This window comes from Anopheles arabiensis, chromosome 2 (genome assembly GCF_016920715.1).
Source record: "Anopheles arabiensis isolate DONGOLA chromosome 2, AaraD3, whole genome shotgun sequence".
Taxonomy (NCBI): domain Eukaryota; kingdom Metazoa; phylum Arthropoda; class Insecta; order Diptera; family Culicidae; genus Anopheles; species Anopheles arabiensis.
In genome coordinates, this window is record NC_053517.1 from 27,276,303 (window position 1) to 27,296,174 (window position 19,872).

The window sequence follows — 19,872 nt, forward strand, 5'->3', positions numbered from 1 at the left end:
GATCTTTTGATGGTGTGGCGATAATGTTTCGTTTATTATTATTCCCACGCAACCTTGCTTAAAACAATCACTTGGAAGGCTTTTGTGTAAGTGCAAATTTATTTCAATGATTTCGAGATAATCCAACCGGTGTGGGGAGGGGAAGAAAGGAATTGTCCATTTAATCGTCGTAATGACTTACCGGGTGTGGCAGTGCAAATCGAAACCTGTGGTCGCGTGTCTTTGCGCGGGCAAGCCGTTTTAGCGGATTGTGAGATATTTATTGTTAAACAAATCAACTTCTCTTTTTTTTTACAAATGTAGCACAACCAACACCCGAAGCTGATTATCCGTTACCGGGACCGGTTAACATTCACTCATCCGATTTGATCTTGCGCGCACTCCCATTGAGGGCCGATTTGCCACCACCATTCTGTCTTCGCTGGCGGTTTTCCAGCTCGGCGTCCCGGTCAGCTTCGTCCGCGCCAGCCGCACCGGTCGGACTGCCGGAGATGTCCTGTTTGCTCGAGGTGGCCGACTGCTCCGCCGATTCCATGCCCGATTCGAGCGAGTTCGGCCCGGAGGCGGATGAGCTCTTGCGGTGGCGCACCGGTTTTGTATTGCCGTGACATTTGGCCACGAAGCGCAGCTCGGCCATCAGCTCCTCCCGGAACGGTACCTGGGGATGGGTGTGAATAAACCATCACCGTATGCAAGGGGAGAGAAAAACGGATTGAATTAGTCACAGAACGGATTAGGTGCAAAAATACTTTCCTCGGTAGGATTTTTATTTTTATTGTTTAAAAAAGCTATCTAAGCCTAGTAGCAGCGTTTTTTTAAATAATTAAATACTTTATAAAAATAAAATTAAAAAGAAACATCGTTAATTCATACGAAAATTCAAGCTCGGGGCAGGCAATTGGTCAGTTAGCGATAAAAAAGCTTAATCTAGCTACACATGTATGTTCGTAGACGCTGCTGCAAGCATATGCCAAACAATGGTGTTGAATGTCGCATAACGATGCGATCCGATAAGCGATTAACCGTAACACACGAAAGCAAAAATACAAGATAGGAACGGATAGGCATGGTGGAAACAGCAAACAGTAGTTACCTTGTGCCGCCTAGCACGGTGCGCAATGACGAAGAACAGCTCACAGCAGCCAAACAGGCTGGCGAACGAGCAACCGACAAACAGGACGAAAAACACACCACCCACATTGTCCATGTCGAGCTCCTCGGCACCGTCCTCGCTAGTGCTTTGCTGTGAAAACGGGATCACGGGGATGTGAAACGGGGGGGGGTAGCGTAAAAGGGTAAACAGCAAACACATTTTCAGAGGATTTTGGGGACAGGTTAATTCCGGTGTAGGGTGGAGCGAAGTATGGGGAAAGGGCCGAAACGATTAAAAGGTTTCCAAAGGATTCCAATTCTGAGTTATGGGGCATTGCAACGAATCTCATCTTAGTGGATCGTATAATGGAGACGCGAAATTCAGCAGTAGTGGAGTTGCCGAAAGGTTTTTAAGCTTTCAGCTATAAATAGGATCACCATTAGAACTTATCTACTTGGCAAGGGAAGGAATACGACTGCATTTACTTAGTACATTGGAATGTCAGCAGGATATTATAGAGATATGGTGTGAAGTGTCCTTAAATACTGGAAATAGGTTTGGCTGCTTGCAACAACAGCTGCCAAGATAGTCAGGTAAAAGGCTTTAAAGTACATTACTATCACTACTTCTACTGCTACTAAAACTACTACAATCACTACTGACTATAAGAATAAAAGAAATAAAAACCAGTTACAGCCCACGGGCAAGCGGACGGATCTGAATGGGAACGAATTACAAAAGTGCCAGGGTAAACAAACGTCCCGCGCAAACACCCCGGTTCGTGTGTAAGCCGTGTTGCGTTGAGAAAGCTTGAGAGTATTACTGAAGTGATCGGGACGGGGTCGGAGCGAACTGGGCCGGAATAGGGACCACCTGCCCACCAGACCCACCTTCAATTCGCGCGTGCGCCGGTGCACGTCACAGAGCATCTCGCAGAAGCTCACAAACAGTGCCGCGACACAGCCGACGATCAGCAGCACAAACACACCGCCGACGTTTGCCAGCTCAAGTGCAAGTGCACCACCTTCCTCCATCGTATTCTAAGGAAGGACATGAATAGGGTGAACAAAACTTTAGGAGGAAACGAACTTCCCGGAAATAATGAACATATTATCCAAAAAGAGCGAGGGAGAGAAAGAGAGACTCTGGGAGACTGAAACAGAGAAAGAGAGAGAAAAAAAAGGACGGATTGGTTTGGACCATAGCTTACCTCACAAGCGCCACCGCCACGCTTTTCCTTCCACCATTTGCGCTTGAGCGAGGTCAGCACGCCCTGCTCCTGGAGCCGCAGGACCGCCTCGCTGAGCGCACTGCGGTACGGCGAGTTCTTGCGCATCGCGATGCCGTACCCCTTGTCGTCGAGCAAACCGCCGATCTGCGTCACGTCGCACTCCCGCTCCACGATGTACTCGATCGAGGTGGACTCCATCAGGAAGGCGTAGTTTTCCGTCTTGACGCGCTGCAGCCCCTCCGGATTGGACGACGTCAGCAGGTCCTGGTTGGCCATCATGAACTGGTACATCTTGGCGTACGTGCCGTACTCGGCGTCCTTGAAGAAGCTGATCGTGCTGCCGTCCCGCTTGGCACCGTACTTCACCGCCCCGCCGGCAGCGGCCAGATCTTCCGCATTGTTGATCGGCGAGACGACCTGCTCGACCGTGAGAAAGGCGGCCAGGTTGGCCGTGTACGACGACACCATGATGAGGGTGAAGAACCACCAGATCGACGCAACGGCACGCGTCGCCGGAGCCCTGAGACGGAACAGAAATCGTTTAGATGTACATCCATCGAGCGAGATCACGTAGCACACGATCCTACTTGGGAGCGATCTCCGAACCCTGCTGCAGCAGAGCGCCGATCGTGAACCACATCGAGTTGCTGAAACTGAACTGGTTCTCCAGCTCCTCCGGCTCCTCGATGCACGGGTACGGATTGTCCCACTCCTTCGGCGAGATGCGGCCCAGCACAAACAGCGACATCGATACCATCATGTACGCACCGCCCAGGTACAGCCACACCTGCTTCGAGAACGGCGACATGAAGGAGAACAGCGACGGTGGCTCTTTGGTCGGTTTGCGGAACAGAATCGAGATGCCGAGGTTCATGAAGGGCATGGTAAAATCGACCGCGCTCTCGCGATCGGAGGTGATCGTGAGGTCGGTAATGGCCAGATCGGCACGCTGAAAGTGGAACAGAAACAGGGAACAGCGATTCAAATGTGTCACAAAGAGTTCTTACTGTAACGAGTACTGCAAAATGTCACTGTCAATGTCATACAAAAATCTGACTGAAACAAAATCCATAGCAGCGTCACGTACTCAATTGTGATAATCAGAGATGATACTCAAAACGATTGGTGTGACCAATACATGCTTCATGACATTTTTGCGACCATCGCTTGGTCAGTTTCTATGTCAGGACTTTTTTTACCTGGGATCAGTTCTGCAAAATGTCACTGACAAAGTCATGACAAATTCCGACTGAAACAAAATCATGTTCGCGTCACGTTGTTGCTTGGGACCACACCCCAAGTACATTAAACTCAATTTGTCAGTCAGAGTTTCGCGTTTGACTCAAGCACTCGCAGGTCGTGTTCGGCATGTCATGACGCACTTTCATCGAGTATCAGCAATGATCATCAAGCCACCACGAATATGTTAATTGTTTTCGTTGGTAAAAATGTTGTGATACTCATAACATTTTGCAGCACTGACTGTAACGAGCGCTTACCCATTCGAGCAGTTCCTGCACCATACCGTTCCACTTCTTGGTGTCCCGATTGAGCGACCCGTACACACCGTCCTCCTGCAGTATGAAGGTGTAGTTGAAGCCGAGCATTAGCGAAAGCTCGTGAATCAGATCGATACCGAAGCCTTCGAAGCGCTCGTTGCCGGACAGTTTGATCGGAGAGTCCTTCAGCATACCGTACGGTGGTGACTGTGTGGGGAAATAAAACATGTTCCATTAGCATCGCCACCTCCCCATCGCTGCCCATGCCGGTTACTTACGATAGCGGTCAGCACGAGAAAGGTACGATTCTGCAGCGTACCGTCATCCATCGCATGGGCCGCCTGCTCCGTTTTGCGCGTAAAATTCAACCCCTCGGTCGAGTTCCACACGCCCACCTTCTCCAGCCCAGCCGGTCCGAGCTCGATGAGGTCCAGCAGAAAGTCGGACCGATGGCCCTGATGGTCGAACTTGATGCTGCGCGTCAACCCATGGATGGTGGAGCTCTTCATGTAGTTGATGACGCTGTACCCATTCTTCCAGGTCGTCGGATCGTCACACTTGAGCGAGATCGGTTCGAGCAGGCGGGGCGGCTCACTCCCGATCAGGTGCTTCAGGGCCTCGGCAAACAGCAGCACCGCATCGTACATCAGTGCCGTCTTGACGCGCATCTTGGCCGGGTTTAGCCCATCGTGCAGCTCGAGCGTTTTGGCGATCTGGGACGCGTTCAGGAAGTCGGCCACCTGCTTAATCTTCTCCTCCTCCGGGTCGATCAACCGCACGCCGGTAATGTTGGTGCCACTGTACTGGTACGGCTCCAGGTCGATCGTGTGCAGATCGAGCGAGGTGATGATGATCTGATGGTGATCGGTCAGCAACCCGACCTGCTGTGCCTGCTTCAGCACCTCCGGCATCGATTCGATCGAGCAGGCCAAGATGATGCGCTTGTCCTCGGACAGCTTGACACGCCGCAACACGGCCCGATAGTTGCCGTTCAGCCCAAGATCGAGCTGCCGCACCGTCACGGTATAGCCCTTGGGGTCGTACATTTTCAGCAGATCGGAAATGCCCGGCAGCCACGGGCCGGACTCGTACAGGATGGTGAAATCCTTCCACTCGAACGCCACCACCAGGTCGAGAAAGACGCGCCCCATAATGTGCGGGTGCGGGTGCAGGTTCAGGGTGGGCAGTTTGGTGTACGCGTCCCAGCGCGTCTCGATGTGCGGCATCTCCTTCTCGTCGCACACGCTCTGCACGTGGAGGGCCGATTTGGGCGAGGATGGGCCGAAGATGCCCGCTACGCCGGTCTGGAAGAATGCATCGGTATTATTAATGTAGTGCCTAGTCGAAGGGAAAACTCACTTAAAATTGAGTACAAGAGCAACAACCGACAAACGATCAAGAGAAAATAGGAACAAGAATCATGAAACCACTTTAAATTCTTCACCCATTAAAAGGGAGGTTTAAGTGGTACGCTCTGGGATGGAGTGCAAATTTCCTTCGCCCCTTAGTAGAGCATTTCCCATTTTATTGCTTCGTTCACCATGTCTGGCGCCAATCGGTACAATTTATTTGATTACGTTTGAGTCGTTGTTTATAGCTCAGATCGTTTACATTCAATATGATTCGATCATCAAACACATGATCAACGGGCGAAGTTGCGATTGTTGATTAACTCCTCCCATGTAAACAAACGAGCTCGAGCTTTGACTTTCAACTCGATCTTACCTTCAGTAGGCGGCACAGTTTCTTCGATACATCGAACTGATCGCCGTACTTAACCTGCACCGCCTGTGCCTCCAGCTGATAGTTCGAGTACGACAGCTTCTCATTATTGACCGCCTCTACCGCATACTGGAAAGCGAGCTCAGCGTCATCTGTGTCGCCATCAAACAGACCCCCTGCAAGCGATGAAAGACATAAAGTATATTATCTCCAACTTTGAATTGAACTGATCCGCAAGCGAATTTCCCTAATGCACACAGAACACACTTTTCACGGACGGACGGGGTTCAAATATCGTGAAATGATTTATATAGCGCCACACTAACGCCCCGAGACTGGCGTGTCTTCCTGTACGATATTTCACCTATTTTTGGAGGAATCTAGGTCGGGCACGGTGTGGTCTTTTTCGAGTCACTGCCACACAGCACAAACGGAACGGGAAGAGATGGTGGCGGCCGGCGTACCAATATTCTAATGCATGGTTGTGTATTTTTAACCAAGCAAATTGGAATGCATGTGCTTCGGGTTCGTTTAATTCTGACCACCGTTTGACAATTTTAAGGCCAATTTTAAAGAAAAACTTTGCACGGTTTACAACTACCATCAAGCATAACATACCGATTTTAATATGCTCCACCGGTTCATCGAAATCACCATTGTAACCATCGATGGGGCCTATTAGAAGAAATGCAAACGCAACGACAAGCAAACGGTGCAAAAACATAGGAAACAGTCGCATTTTGGGACGAGGATCACTATTTTCCATCACATTGATCTTTTCTCCACTGATTTTCAGCGTGTGCTAGTGGTTTGAAACTAAATGTAGATCACTTTTCGTTTTGACAGGTTGATCTCGAGGCAGGAAGCACTGGGTTTTACGGAAGCGGACTTCCCGCTGGCCGCGTTATGTAATAGCGCGCGTGTAAATGATTCGTTGATTCGATTTTCATTCGATTGTATGTTTGCATATGATGACTTTTTGTTACATTATTGCACGATACTACGATAATTAAATGGTAGCAAACGAGGATCACGCCATCTGTCATACAAAACGATCTTAGAGTACGATCATACTCTAATGTAATCAAACCATCGTAAGTAATAATTCGTAATTAACTTTTCCACTATTGTAGTAATATCACGTGCAATTTTCACTCAAATTTAGTCACACTTTCAAGCAAAATGCTCTGCCTCACACCGTAAGAACAGCTGCTTCTATGATATTACCGTCCACTACCACACGCGCTCTCTACGACGTCCGTAACGAATGGCGACACGCGTGCGTTTGAGGAAAATGACTTGTTGCACATGTCGCACAGTTTCCACGAAGCACCATGGGAGCAATTTATGTTGATCATCTTATGTTGTTTTCTTCTTATTTTAAAACAATTTAAGGTTTTATACATATTTATCTAAAGACATTATCATGGTTTCTTTTCAACTCCAAAAGCGCTTACTGCTTACATTTGATCGTGCGTCAATGATCGATGTAGGCATATAATTAATTGTTATTTGCTTTTATCTGGTTTTTTTGTGTAGATTTTAATCTTTAAAACAAAAAAATTGATATAAAATATCTTCATTTTTTAATTTTTATTCCGAATCAACTAGGGTTTTACCCAATGTGATTGTTTTTCTTCTAATATTGTCGCATCTATTTGTTACACAAATACACACACCTTTGGCATCGTGCTGCGTTCTAAACAGCAAGAGGAGGGTTTTCCCATTACTTTGCTGTTTTCTTCCGTGTTTTTTTTCTCTTTTCTCTCAACCAGACATATTACACATACAAACACTTTCGAACGTGTGATATATTTTTAAACAACAACCATGCTGGTCGTTGTTTTCCCTCGCTTTTGCGAGCATTCCTTCATCCATGTGGGACGCTTCGGTCTCAGATTGAAGAGAAAATTACCGATTACTACATCGTTTATTGCGCTTGTTGTTTTTTTTTTTCAAAGGTGAAGGTACGCTTCAGTGTGTGGCGGTTTAACGTGCAGGGTCATCTCATACATGCGCGCGTTTTTTGAATGTCTGAGTGGAAAGCAAACACCAGCGGTAAGGCGACAACTAATGTTGATGAACTGTAACGCGTGTTGCAGGGATCTTTTGCGTAATTGCAAAAGAATTTCGAGCATAATTATTTCCCTATCAAACACTGCATTTTGTTAATATCGTTGCCTCTTACAGGCTAATATGTTTATTGATAAATCCCATTCCCCCCTAGTAGCATTAAAATCCAATTCCCTGCGAACCTTTGAAGGCACGCACTTACAAAGCCCACACGCGCACGTAGTCAATCTGTAGCGAAGAGTCCTTGCCACGGTTGTCGGTCATACGCCACGTCGGCAGCCACGAGTTACGTCCGTTCCAGAAGTCACGGGCAGCAGTCGGCGAGTTGTTCGACCACGGCTTACCACGGTTACCGTTGCTTGCCGGCGGAACATCCGGGAAGTATCCGTTCGTTCCACCCACGGCCAGATTCATGATGATGTAGAACTCCTGGTCGAACGGAGCCATACGCGTGCCGTGAATCCAAGGGTTCTCCGTTCCCGGCGCAATGTTGCCAAAGTTTCCACGGTTCCAGAAACCAGTGCCGGCATCGATCTGGGTGACGACCTGGTTGTCAACCGAGAATCGAATGTAATCGGGCGTCCAGGTGAGCTGATAGTTGTGGAATCCCGTGTTCCAACCCTGTCCGGCGGCAGTGTTCTTGTACGCGACGGTCGATTCCCATCCGTTCAGCGAGGGGTTCGGTCCGAAGTGAAGCGTTGATCCGAACTGTTCCGTACCGATGTGAACACCGTTCGAGCCACGGTAGTCCATATTGCCGCGAGACTCTAGCAGATCGATCTCACCAGAAGCGGGCCACGTTCCGTACACTTGGCGCTTGGGCAGCAACCAAACGGCAGGCCAGAGCCAATCACCGGTAGGCATGCGGGCACGCACCTCCATCCGTCCGTACTTGAAGTTGAACGAGTTCACCGTGCGAACGCGAGCACTCTTGATGGGGTTGATCAGGTTGGTCGGAGAACCGGTACGCTCACATCCCCAGAACATGGGGCTGGTGCACTGATCGGCCGGCTGTCCACCATGGATGTTCAGGGTACCGCTGCTCAGGAACGCCTCACCCGTATCGTCGGCAAGCAGAGTCGGACGGATGTAGAAGATACCATTTTCGCAGTACGAGTTCGAACGGTGATTAAGGTACCACTGGAACTCCCAGTTCTGTGAAGAGAACGGACGTGTATGAGACAACCTGGACAACAACGCAAAGGTAACTGCTATGATTACTTACACCTCCACCGCTGAGAGTGTTCTCGTGCTCCCAGGTCTCAAAGTCGAGCGTGTTGAAGTTATCCTCAAAGATCAGCTCTCCCGTGCAGTACGGCCCAGCACGGGCCTTAGTACCGCTAGCAGTCGTCACAGAAACCGTGCACTTCGGGCTCTGCTCTTCCAACGCGACTGCCAGTCCCACCAGCAGCAGGGTGGCCAAAGGAACGCTAATTCGCTTCATTTCCGTAGCTATTTCTCGTCAACCTACGAGTAGAACGCGGGAGTGACCCGAGTGTTTTCGGGTACCAGACACTGTATGTGCTGGATATCACCAGCTGGCTACGCTTTTATAGAAGCCTCCAAACTGGCAGGGGGTACCCGAATTCCTTTCCTAATCCTACCGCACACTCGCTAACGTGATCGGCGTTTCCCCCGTGCGACTGGATCTTATCGTGCGAACTTTGACTTTTATTGCACTGCTGAGGTCATTGTGAGCTACCCCGCAAAGATTTGTGATGATGGTTTTACAATTGGTTATCAGGAACTGAGGGAACCGTGTGCCGCTTTATTTAGGGCAAAAATGTACGCTGGAGTGTTCTAGTTCAATCCGTGATTGGTCATGCACTTTGGAGGGAGAGCATTAACGCATCAGTGAGAGGTGGTAAAATTAATCGGCAGTAAATCCTTTTATCGACAGACTTCTGTGTAGTACATGTAAGGCGCATATGTGCGGAGATAATGACAAAGATAGCAGATTTCACAGGTTAACGAAATGTAGAAATACTTAAAGCAATTTTCTATGGTAAAAAAAAAACTCGCTAAAGCATATAAAAACACTAGTCTGCGGTGTATGTATTGATTTAACACTTCCATTTGTTTGTATAGCACAAGTATCAAAATTTAATCCACCGATTTCGATACCTCAGATGTAAGAACCAATGTGAATTTGAACGATCCTCAAAAAATCGACCTGCACCTTGATATGACTTGATGAATTTGTAGAAATTGGAATAATCTTGCAACTTTTTAACGGTCCATAGGAGTCTTGCTTCGACAAAGGGCATGTTATTAAGTTGTATGCGTTGACGACTATACCATGGGACCGTCGATATTACATTACGGTTGCCATTCTCACAGCAAACCGTAATACATACATTCTGGGAAATGGAAAACTCGCGTTAATGCGGTACGACGAACTAGAGCAAAAATGGACAAAAGAACTACAGTTCGAACGATGTGAAAAATTAAACAGTCCAAACACAACTAAAGAGCTAACGAATCACAGAACTGAAGAACTAAAGAACTAAATTAGTATGAACTGAAAAAACAACTTCCTTGAGGCGTAACGACCTATGTGATCATGAAGGCCCTGTACAGGAAGAACTGAAAACTGAACAAAATAAAGAACTAAAAAATTGAACAACTTAAGAACAAAATAAATAAAGTTCTTGAGCAATGTGTGATCTAAAACATTAAACAAAAGAAGAAATAATGAACTTAATTCGTTTGATTAATTAGAACAGATAGACTCATGTACTTCTTATTTGGCTTAACAACCGATATCGGTTGGAGCTCTTCTTTGAGATTGCCTATCAATCAGTGACTTATTTATTACCCGTAGCAGAACAGTCAGACCTACGTGCGGGTGGACACGGTCCTTACATGGTTTGAATCCGTGGCGAGCTTGTTACGCCTTGCCAGTTGTTTACAGTACCACGGAACCGACTTTATCAACTGATATATTAAAGAAATGAAAATTCAAATAATCAAAGAGCTTTTGATAAGCTGCGATCACTGAAAGACCTAATTAAACGAAGGCCTGAAAGTACTAAAGTCCTGAGACATATGACTATAGAATATTAAAATATGGATAAATGTTTTAATAAGTTTTGCAGCGAAATATGGAACCTTTGCGAGTATACTGGCGAGAATATACACTACCAAGGATTTATTTAGTTGTCCTGTAACTGGACCAATCGATCATATTCGATCATGTCACATCTTGCATGATCATCTTGACAGGCGAAATTGGACGCAGGAATAAAAAATTACCTTTTCACTTGCAGAGTTGTGCTATATTTAAATTTCCTTCATTTGTTTGGCAAATGAAAGTGATAAAAAAAAAAACATATGAACTCCTCTTCGTCATAAGTCCGATGCTTACAATTGCCTGAGCCATATTGCACCCACTTGAATTGCGATAATGTACCATTTTAGAACGTCTCAAGATAAACGAAATATCAATAGAACGGTGTTGTGTCAGATTGTGTTGTGTACCATTTCGGCTCGTTTCATTCGACCGATCCGAAAATTTATTATCCATCCAGACGACTATAAACCGATTCGCACCGCTTTACCGGTTGCTGTTGTATCTATATCAGATTGTGGTCACCGTTATTAAACGGTCGCGCTGATAATAGCCTTTCTTCGATACTTTGCACACACTGCGAGGCATATTGCCGTTATCAGTGCCAAAGGTAGCCCGTCAATGGGTACCAAATTTATCCCCGCTTGTACGAACGCGTATAGGGCCCCCCTCTAACAGGGACATCACAGACCACCACCAGTACAGTCAGTGCGGTTAATAATGGACAATGCAGTCAGCGCTATCAAGGGGAAAAGTGTGTTTTTTTATTTGCATTAGATTATTCCCATTTAACGTCATAGATCGGGTCAAAGATTTCGTCATCGACAGCCACCATGTGCATGGGACCGGTAACTGATCCGATAACGGGTCTTATTTTAAACTGCACTGCACGGGATTCCATGTTACTGATCCGCGAGTATAATGCGTTTATCATACGCAACATAATAAAGGGGTTTGTTTCTATACTTTATTAATTCAATAAACAATGGTTAGCGGTTTTTTTTTAATATGTATGTTCTTACTAGTGGGCCGGTCTGGTGGTACAGTCGTCAACTCGAACGACTTAACAACATGCCCGTCATGGGTTCAAGTCCCGAATAGACCGTGCCCCCATACGTAGGACTGACTATCCTGCTATGGTAACAATAAGCCACTGAAAGCCAAGCTCACTTCACTAGTGGGTACAGGCAGGCCTTGACCGCCAGCGGTTGTTGTGCCAAAAAGAAGAAGAAGTAGAAGTTCTTACTAGAGAGCCCACACGCGCACGTAGTCAATCTGCAGCGAAGAGTCCTTGCCACGGTTGTCGGTCATACGCCACGTCGGCAGCCACGAGTTACGTCCGTTCCAGAAGTCACGGGCAGCAGTCGGCGAGTTGTTCGACCACGGCTTACCACGGTTACCGTTGCTTGCCGGCGGAACATCCGGGAAGTATCCGTTCGTTCCACCCACGGCCAGATTCATGATGATGTAGAACTCCTGATCGAACGGAGCCATACGCGTGCCGTGAATCCAAGGGTTCTCCGTTCCCGGTGCAATGTTGCCAAAGTTTCCACGGTTCCAGAAACCAGTGCCGGCATCGATCTGGGTGACTACCTGGTTGTCAACCGAGAATCGAATGTAATCGGGCGTCCAGGTGAGCTGATAGTTGTGGAATCCCGTGTTCCAACCCTGTCCGGCGGCAGTGTTCTTGTACGCGACGGTCGATTCCCATCCGTTCAGTGAGGGGTTCGGTCCGAAGTGCAGCGTTGATCCGAACTGTTCCGTACCGATGTGAACACCGTTCGAGCCACGGTAGTCCATATTGCCGCGAGACTCCAGCAGATCGATCTCACCAGAAGCGGGCCACGTTCCGTACACTTGGCGCTTGGGTAGCAACCAAACGGCAGGCCAGAGCCAATCACCGGTAGGCATGCGGGCACGCACCTCCATCGTTCCATACCTGAAGCTGAACGAGTTCACCGTGCGAACGCGAGCACTCTTGATCGGGTTGATCAGGTTAGTCGCCGTGCCGGTACGTTCACATCCAAAATTCATTGCACTGGTGCACTGGTTTGCTGGCTCGGAACCATGGATGTTGAGGGTACCGCTGCTCAGGAACGCTTCGCCCGTATCATCAGCGAGAAGCGTTGGCCGTATGTAGAAGATACCATTTTCGCAGTACGAGTTCGATCGATTATTTTGATACCACTGGAACTCCCAGTTCTGAAAAGGCAGAGAGTGACACATTTGAAATTGCACTTTTGTAAAACAGAACTTTTACTTACACCTCCACCGCTGAGAGTGTTCTCGTGCTCCCAGGTCTCAAAATCAAGCGAATTAAAATTCTCCTCAAAGATAAGATCCCACGAACAGTATGGTCCGGGTTTAGCTCTCGTGCCGCTAGCAGTCGTCAAGGAATTGGCACAATCGGGATCCGGATTTGCTAATGCAATCGTTAGTAACACGCCGAACACAACACCACCCAGGAGGACCATTTTCGTACAGTTGGTTAATAATGTTGTTTACGGGTAACTACAACTGGTTACTTCTGATACCGAACTCCGATTCCGTAGATTCAATCGGTTGTTATTTATATGCCGATGGTACCTCCATAAACATACTTTATTGACCATTTCTGATATTGACACTAAATGTATGATAAGTTCCATCCGCAGGGAGTGGTCCCCTGGCGCTGGTAATATTATCGAACGTGTTTTGAACGTAAACATATAGTTTTGGATATTTTACTTTTTTTCTGATATTTATTATTACCAACTGCCAACCGGACAGTCATTCGCAGTCAGTCGCAATCGGATAGTGCTTCTGAGAGAATGGGAATCAATACCATTATACTGGTCAGATGTCAACACATTTATCGAATAGACCTGGTTGTCCAAAAATCTCGTCTGTTTGCAATTGAAATTCAAAAAGTTATCAATGTTAATACTTATTGCTCGCATACTAGTTAAATTAGCCCAAAATAACCTTCAAATCACGTTCCGTTCGTTTTGAAATATGAACCAGTTTCGTTGTGATCCTGTTTTTTCATCAAAATTGTCAAAATATATTCATTAAATATATTTTGGATTGGATGGACATTGAGCATCTCTGCTAAATTCGTCACTCCACTAATTCAAACATCCAAAACGACGATCGTCCCACGTGGTTGGTTTGGTATCGCGGGAATATCGAGTAACCCTGTCCTAGCCCCACCAGTGAAGTACCCAACCGTGCTGCGTAAACAAAACCCTTGACAGTAGAAAACTCCCTTTCTTTTCCAGTAGAAAACTCCCTTACTTTTCCTCGAAATGCTCACATTTCACAACAATAACAACCGGTAGCGGCATTTAAAGGCAGCACCGCGAACAGTCCAGGCCGCTGGTAATTGCTTCTCGAGGTCATCATTCTGGTCCGGTTTAGTTTACTGTTCAGACATTTCTTTCTTTTTGCAACATGTTTTCAGTGATAACTGGTAAGTTCGTGGTTCCGAGCGGGATGTTTATCATAACCAAACTTACCTTTCGTTGTGTAAATGATGCGAGCTATGATAAGGGACGCCAATCATCGGAGCGAAACACTCGCCAACGATGATAGTGGCGTGAACGAATGTAGATTGTTTCAATTACGCAATGACTGCTTGCTTTCGTTCAATCCGCAGTGAGTGATTCCTGTGCCGCTGGTAAAGCAACCGACACGAGCGGTCCTCATTTGGTGGAATTAATCAAACAGTCGCTGAAGACGGACACCGTGAACTACCTGTTGATTCCGGACGAGGAGGATTTGATAAAAGTAAATTCAAATAGAACCCGGCTTGCTTACAAAGGTTCACAATCGCTCTAATGTTTAATGTACCGTCTTTTCCCTCTCTTAGCAATCCCTCATTTACGCTTGCGATGTGCTCAAAGTGCGAGCGGTCTTCACGACGGGCGGCACCGGCTTTGCTCCACGCGATGTCACGCCGGAAGCGACACGTGCGATTATTACGAAGGAAGCACCCCAGCTAACGCTGGCCATGACACTGTGCAGCTTGGAGAAGACGAAGTTTGCGGTACTGTCGAGAGCGGTCTGTGGTGTGCGAAACAAAACGCTGGTCGTTAACTTCCCGGGCAGTAAAAAGGCGGTCGGTGAATGCTTCCAATCGATCGTGGATGTGTTGCCACATTTGTTGAATCTGTTGAACGAAGGTGAAATAGAGCGGGTGCGTGAAACGCACCGTAAAGTGCAGGCGACAGGGGACGGGCCAGTACCGCAGGAAGTGTACCACGTGTGTCCCCATGCAACCGGCAAGGGAGGAGACGATCGTAATTCACCTTTCCCCATGATTGACGTGGACGATGCATTGAGGAAAATTCTCACTACCGTACCGAGCGTGCAGACGGCCCGAAAGCAGCTTAGTCGTGTGAATATTCCACCATTCCGCGCATCGATCAAAGACGGCTATGCGTTGAAATCGATAGGTGGGAAGGGTATGAAGAAAGTCATCGGTTACATTTCCGCCGGCGATGCGATCGTGCAGACTAACTTTACCATCGACGAGTGTTACAAAATCAATACGGGAGCGCCAGTACCGCAGCATGCCGATGCAATCATTCAGGTGGAGGACACAAAGCTTGTCTCGCGCAAGAACGATTATGAGAGTATTGTGGAAATACTGGCCGAACCAAGCGCCTCGCTTGACATCCGCTCGATCGGTAGCGATTTGCGAATGTCGGAAGAGGTGTTTCAGTATCGGTTTCCGCTCGACGCGTGTCAACGGGCGCTGCTCGCCGCCGTCGGGGAGAAGGCATCGGTGGTGAAGCTGAAGGTGGCCATCATTTCAACGGGAGACGAGCTGCTGCACCCGTACGACACGAGTGCAGCCGCTGACGCCAGCTCGTTGGAGGGGAAAATTTTCGATTCCAACACTACCATGCTGGTAGCGCTCGTGCGTCAGTGCGGGTTCACCGAGGATCAGTGTGAAATTCAGCAACGGGTCGTGAAGGATGAGTAAGTGGCATGGGTTTGTTTTAATTTTCACCATCGCGCTAAAATGTCTCCTTTTGTTCAGCTTTGAGTCATTGAAAGCGGAAATTGAATCACTAACCGGGGCGGTTCACATCATCATCTGTACCGGTGGTGTGTCGATGGGCGATAAAGATTTCGTCAAACCCGTGCTAAAAGCGCTCAACTATGAGCTGATCTTTGGGCGTGTCAATATGAAGCCGGGCAAGCCGTGCGCGTACGCCACCAGCAAAGTGACGAAGTTTTTCGGCCTCCCTGGTAATCCCGTGTCCGCGTTCGTTACCTTCCATCTGTTCGCGTTGCCTGCGCTGCGACAATATCTTGCCACGCTAAATGAAACGGCACCGAATACGGCTAAGGCTAGTCTGCCGATGATTACCGTTGAGGTAAGCCCGAGTCGACGAGGTGCTATTTTAAGTCAATTAAACGTTGCTTCCTTTCTGCCTAATTTTAGCTCCTGGATGCAAAATATGTGCTCGATCCACGACCGGAGTATGCGAGGGCATCGATCGTATCACGAAACGGTAAACTTCTGGCAAGCATAACTGGCGGACAAATTAGCAGCCGCCTGAAGAGCACTATTGAGGCAGACGTCCTGCTCGAACTACCGGCAAGAACAGAAACGAAACCGTACATAACAGCGGGAACGCCGCTGAAAGCGCTCGTCCTTCGGTCGGATTTTATTTCTCGATACGAGTAGATTGATAGTGCGGGTGTGCGTATAATTATTTGCGTTTTCAAACATCACACGTTAAGCTTACACTTTAAACGTCCAATGCATTTCGCTCTACAATAAACATACACAAATACATATTCCAAGCAAAATCAATTTTTTTTATGATTTGAAGCACAAATCGTAACTTGCTGCATATTTAATATTGATTTTCATGCACTCAAACGGAATGGCTCGAGCCAAGACCTTGCTGTAACGGATTGATCAAATTTGATCCAGAAAATAACCTTCAAAATGTCCGTTCGACTTTGACAGCTCCGACAAATCTTCCGAAACGGTAGAGATGGCAGAGTGACCAGAGATATTGATTTATCTGTATTCCTACCGATTTTTTATATTCCTACCGATTCACAGAAGACCGCCCTAAAACTACCGATTTTCCATTTATCCTACCGAAAATTACAGATATTTGATTTTTCAGTCGTTTAAGCTTAATCTGTGGCACTTGGGATGCTGTTTCAAGGTTCGCTATCCTTATTTGTTTCTTATCGCGCTGATGCACGTTTGTTTGCCTGGCACTTGAAAAATGCTACAAGCGTTTTAAATTCAAAATCTTATCCGTTAAAATTTCATAATAAATTAAATGTTTATAATAAGAAGAGAATGTGAGTTGTGTGGATTTCAAGAATTGCTCGTCACAGAAAATCATTTAAATTTGAATTTCACCGTTGGCGGTTAAACAGTGCTCCTGCCGAAATCTGCCAAAATAATCTGGCCACACTGGAGATGGGCCACAGCGAACGTCACAGCACGGTCGAAGTAAACAAACAACGTCGCGAAGGCCAATTTTGTGGTGGTGGTGCATGTGACGATACCCTAATTTGGTTAAAATGAACGCTAATCGGCCGGCTTCCGTTCGGTCAACGCTATTGTGCGCGTAGTGCGACCGCTTAACTGTGCATTGTGAATGGAGAAATGATTAGTTCCTATTAAAACCCCGTTGGCAGCTACTTGCATGGAGTATCGCTCATCTCACCCCCCACTCCACGCCATCATCCGTCCTGGAACGTGTAACGCATCGTAGAAGTGTGCATTGGGTAGCGTCATCACACCGGCAACGTACAACCGTATTACACCAGCATCATGAATCAAGAAGTTCGCTTTCGTCGTAAGCACGTGATAATATTCCTGTCCATCATCGGAATCCTGTTCATCTACTCGCTAAGCTCCAGCCGGGACTGTGCGGGAAGTGAGCAGTTCTCAAGGTCAAAGGTGGATGGAGTTGAATCTTGGGAAGCTGGTCAAGGACGTGACGCCTTTCTGCCCAATCGAAAGGGTCCAACGATCTACGCGGTTACGCCGACCTACGCGAGGCCCGTGCAGAAGGCCGAACTAACACGGTACGTCATCATGTAAAACAGAGAGGCATAAGGTGAAGGTATCATCACGTCCATGGCTACATATTTCAACACAGCCTTTAACCTCTGTGAAGCGGACATTCACACTATAGCCGAACTTCTTTGTTTGTTTCATTCAACGTTCTGTGGCTAAAATAACATTTTCCAATTGTTCGTTTTAGCCTTTCGCAGGTCATCCGTTTGGTGCCAAACGTGTTCTGGGTGATAGTGGAGGACGCATCGCAAACGTCCACCCTGGTCACCAATCTGCTCCGGCGAAGCGGTTTGCAGGAGCGCAGCGTACAACTGTTTGCCAAAACACCGACCAATTTTAAGCTGCAGGGCAAAGATCCAAACTGGCTCAAGCCACGTGGCGTGGAACAGCGCAATGAAGCGCTCAAGTGGATACGGAACCGGTTGAAGCATAATGCCCTTGGTGAGCCGGAGTCCCCCGGTCACTCGATTGTTTACTTCATGGACGATGATAATACGTACAGCACGGAGCTGTTTGAAGAAATGTCAACAATTGAACGGGGCAAGGTAACGAGAACATTTACCAATTCAAGCAAAATGGATATGATAATGCTGTTCTGTTCATCTTTTTTGGCAGGTTGGCGTTTGGCCCGTCGGTCTGGTTGGCGGGCTGATGGTAGAGAAGCCCGTGCTGAATCGGGACGGTTTGGTGCTTGGGTTTAACAGTGCCTGGAAGCCGGAACGTCCGTTCCCGCTCGATATGGCCGGGTTTGCAATAAGCTCCGATCTGCTGTTGGAAAACCCGCAGGCCCAGTTCAGCTACGAAGTCGAACGTGGCTACCAGGAGAGTGAAATCCTGCGCCATCTCACGATCGTACACGACATGCAGCCGCTCGCGAACCGGTGCAAGGATGTGCTGGTATGGCACACCCGCACCGAAACGCCGAAGCTCGACGCGGAGAAGGCACTGCAAAAGAGTGGCAAGAAATCGAACGACGGCATGGAGGTGTAAGACAGACAGACGGTGGGAGAAGGCGCCGCATGCATCGTACGGTAAGCGTCTTATGCGCCCAATGGCACGCTAACTTGGTGATGGTAGTAGATAAGCTAGGTTAAGATCCCCTCGACACCACAGTAGTGTAAGGAACAGGTAAACATTGTGGACCACAGCAACTCGTTTTTAAATGTATGGCGTGCAGCTAAAATGTTAGAAATTTCAACCTATTTAATTTATTTCACCTCAAACAACTCGACGAGATATTGCACTCTTTATTAGCAACTGGTTAGTCGGCGCCAAAGGCGAACATTTGTTGGCGATCAATGATGATCAAATTAGGTGTGATTAAAGCCGAGCCGAAAACGAATCATTTTAATTAAGAGATGAAACCATTTTTGAAACGGTGTGTAAAATTTACCACAATGATGACATTGATTTATATTAATTTCATAGTTAATGCTATAGTAATCATAATTGCCTTAAGTTTTTAGTAGATTCACTCGAGCTTTTTGTTTCGTATAGTTCGGAGATTTCTCAATATAAAATAAAGCTTCGATTTACTTTCATTTAATTGTAATTATGGCATCTAAAGCTACGTTTATATATTTTTTTTATTGATTACTTCCTTTGTTGAGGGTAAAATTAATTATTTATCAGTCAATTTTCCTCATCACCTACACTACATCCGAACAGCATACGTGTATCATTTGCGTGAATTAATTTCCATTTTGTTTCATCCCTTTGCATAGTTCATCGTTCTCTTTGCTTGAAATGCATAATAAGTGATTATTGACTCGAATAATTATGACCAATTAGCTTTAATTTCGATCGATCTGATATGGCGAAAAGAGTTGGCTTGGATTGTTTATCCAACACTGAAAGGTTCGTTGCCAAAAATGGTTTATTTTTGAAGCTGATTCAAGGATGTGTTCTATAGTCATTGCTAAAGAATGTCGTTTTCCTTCTTGCCTATCTATACTAGCCGTATACGCGCATAACACATGCCTGACTCCTTGCACCGAAACGCACCGCTCTCGCATGCCGTCAGCCCTTTTCTGTATCGCTTTTCTTCTTAACGCCACGGTCACGCCTTGGGACACATCTGGCAGCGCACATGAACATGCAATATTGCCGAAAGTGTTGGTCACATCCCAGCTGACCAAT

The 19,872-nt window shown here is 47.0% G+C and overlaps 5 protein-coding genes across 8 annotated transcripts; 2 read left to right on the top strand and 3 right to left on the bottom strand.

Moving 5' to 3' along the window:
• Positions 1-80: 80 nt before the first annotated feature.
• Positions 81-6,845, bottom strand: LOC120893658 (glutamate receptor ionotropic, kainate 2-like). Of its 4 annotated transcripts, XM_040295674.1 has the most exons (9): positions 6,164-6,845; positions 5,549-5,721; positions 4,102-5,127; positions 3,824-4,030; positions 2,912-3,273; positions 2,304-2,844; positions 1,984-2,133; positions 1,094-1,243; positions 81-658 (listed from the first exon to the last, which is right to left on the bottom strand). In XM_040295674.1, the coding sequence occupies exons 1-9, from the start codon at positions 6,309-6,311 to the stop codon at positions 353-355; spliced, it is 3,063 nt and encodes a 1,020-aa protein (XP_040151608.1). In that variant the 5' UTR covers positions 6,312-6,845; the 3' UTR covers positions 81-352. The 4 variants fall into 4 exon arrangements, with proteins under 4 accessions (XP_040151608.1, XP_040151610.1, XP_040151609.1 ...); XM_040295676.1 differs by lacking the exon at positions 1,984-2,133; XM_040295675.1 differs by lacking the exon at positions 1,094-1,243.
• Positions 6,846-7,708: 863 nt separating this feature from the next.
• LOC120897535 (beta-1,3-glucan-binding protein-like) lies at positions 7,709-9,126 on the bottom strand. The gene is made up of 2 exons (XM_040302498.1): positions 8,844-9,126; positions 7,709-8,773 (listed from the first exon to the last, which is right to left on the bottom strand). The coding sequence occupies exons 1-2, from the start codon at positions 9,060-9,062 to the stop codon at positions 7,817-7,819; spliced, it is 1,176 nt and encodes a 391-aa protein (XP_040158432.1). The 5' UTR covers positions 9,063-9,126; the 3' UTR covers positions 7,709-7,816.
• A 2,735-nt stretch (positions 9,127-11,861) lies between these two features.
• LOC120897547 (beta-1,3-glucan-binding protein-like) lies at positions 11,862-13,478 on the bottom strand. The gene is made up of 2 exons (XM_040302521.1): positions 12,953-13,478; positions 11,862-12,890 (listed from the first exon to the last, which is right to left on the bottom strand). Exons 1-2 carry the CDS (start codon positions 13,160-13,162, stop codon positions 11,934-11,936), a joined length of 1,167 nt encoding a protein of 388 aa, XP_040158455.1. The 5' UTR covers positions 13,163-13,478; the 3' UTR covers positions 11,862-11,933.
• A 493-nt stretch (positions 13,479-13,971) lies between these two features.
• LOC120896704 (molybdenum cofactor synthesis protein cinnamon) lies at positions 13,972-16,487 on the top strand. The gene is made up of 5 exons (XM_040301040.1): positions 13,972-14,139; positions 14,326-14,456; positions 14,539-15,653; positions 15,715-16,054; positions 16,123-16,487. Exons 1-5 carry the CDS (start codon positions 14,121-14,123, stop codon positions 16,366-16,368), a joined length of 1,851 nt encoding a protein of 616 aa, XP_040156974.1. The 5' UTR covers positions 13,972-14,120; the 3' UTR covers positions 16,369-16,487.
• Positions 16,488-17,148: 661 nt separating this feature from the next.
• LOC120896559 (galactosylgalactosylxylosylprotein 3-beta-glucuronosyltransferase I) lies at positions 17,149-19,299 on the top strand. Its single transcript, XM_040300759.1, has 3 exons — positions 17,149-17,741; positions 17,921-18,278; positions 18,349-19,299. The coding sequence occupies exons 1-3, from the start codon at positions 17,485-17,487 to the stop codon at positions 18,721-18,723; spliced, it is 990 nt and encodes a 329-aa protein (XP_040156693.1). The 5' UTR covers positions 17,149-17,484; the 3' UTR covers positions 18,724-19,299.
• The last annotated feature ends 573 nt before the right edge of the window (positions 19,300-19,872 follow it).

What these genes read in the sequence shown, in the direction of transcription:
- LOC120897535 (XM_040302498.1), bottom strand. Translation starts at nt 9,062, where the DNA reads ATGAAGCGAATTAGCGTTCCTTTGGCCACCCTGCTGCTGGTGGGACTG. An exon ending in ACACTCTCAGCGGTGGAGGT is followed by an intron (nt 8,774 to 8,843) that starts GTAAGTAATCAT and finishes TTCTCTTCACAG; the next exon opens with AACTGGGAGTTCCAGTGGTA.
- LOC120893658 (XM_040295674.1), bottom strand. Translation starts at nt 6,311, where the DNA reads ATGGAAAATAGTGATCCTCGTCCCAAAATGCGACTGTTTCCTATGTTT. An exon ending in GGCGCACGCGCGAATTGAAG is followed by an intron (nt 1,244 to 1,983) that starts GTGGGTCTGGTG and finishes CCGTTTTCACAG; the next exon opens with CAAAGCACTAGCGAGGACGG. An exon ending in ACCGTGCTAGGCGGCACAAG is followed by an intron (nt 659 to 1,093) that starts GTAACTACTGTT and finishes ACCCATCCCCAG; the next exon opens with GTACCGTTCCGGGAGGAGCT.
- LOC120896559 (XM_040300759.1), top strand. Translation starts at nt 17,485, where the DNA reads ATGAATCAAGAAGTTCGCTTTCGTCGTAAGCACGTGATAATATTCCTG. An exon ending in CAGAAGGCCGAACTAACACG is followed by an intron (nt 17,742 to 17,920) that starts GTACGTCATCAT and finishes TGTTCGTTTTAG; the next exon opens with CCTTTCGCAGGTCATCCGTT. An exon ending in CAACAATTGAACGGGGCAAG is followed by an intron (nt 18,279 to 18,348) that starts GTAACGAGAACA and finishes CTTTTTTGGCAG; the next exon opens with GTTGGCGTTTGGCCCGTCGG.
- LOC120896704 (XM_040301040.1), top strand. An exon ending in ACGAGGAGGATTTGATAAAA is followed by an intron (nt 14,457 to 14,538) that starts GTAAATTCAAAT and finishes TCCCTCTCTTAG; the next exon opens with CAATCCCTCATTTACGCTTG. An exon ending in CAACGGGTCGTGAAGGATGA is followed by an intron (nt 15,654 to 15,714) that starts GTAAGTGGCATG and finishes CCTTTTGTTCAG; the next exon opens with CTTTGAGTCATTGAAAGCGG.
- LOC120897547 (XM_040302521.1), bottom strand. Translation starts at nt 13,162, where the DNA reads ATGGTCCTCCTGGGTGGTGTTGTGTTCGGCGTGTTACTAACGATTGCA. An exon ending in ACACTCTCAGCGGTGGAGGT is followed by an intron (nt 12,891 to 12,952) that starts GTAAGTAAAAGT and finishes CTGCCTTTTCAG; the next exon opens with AACTGGGAGTTCCAGTGGTA.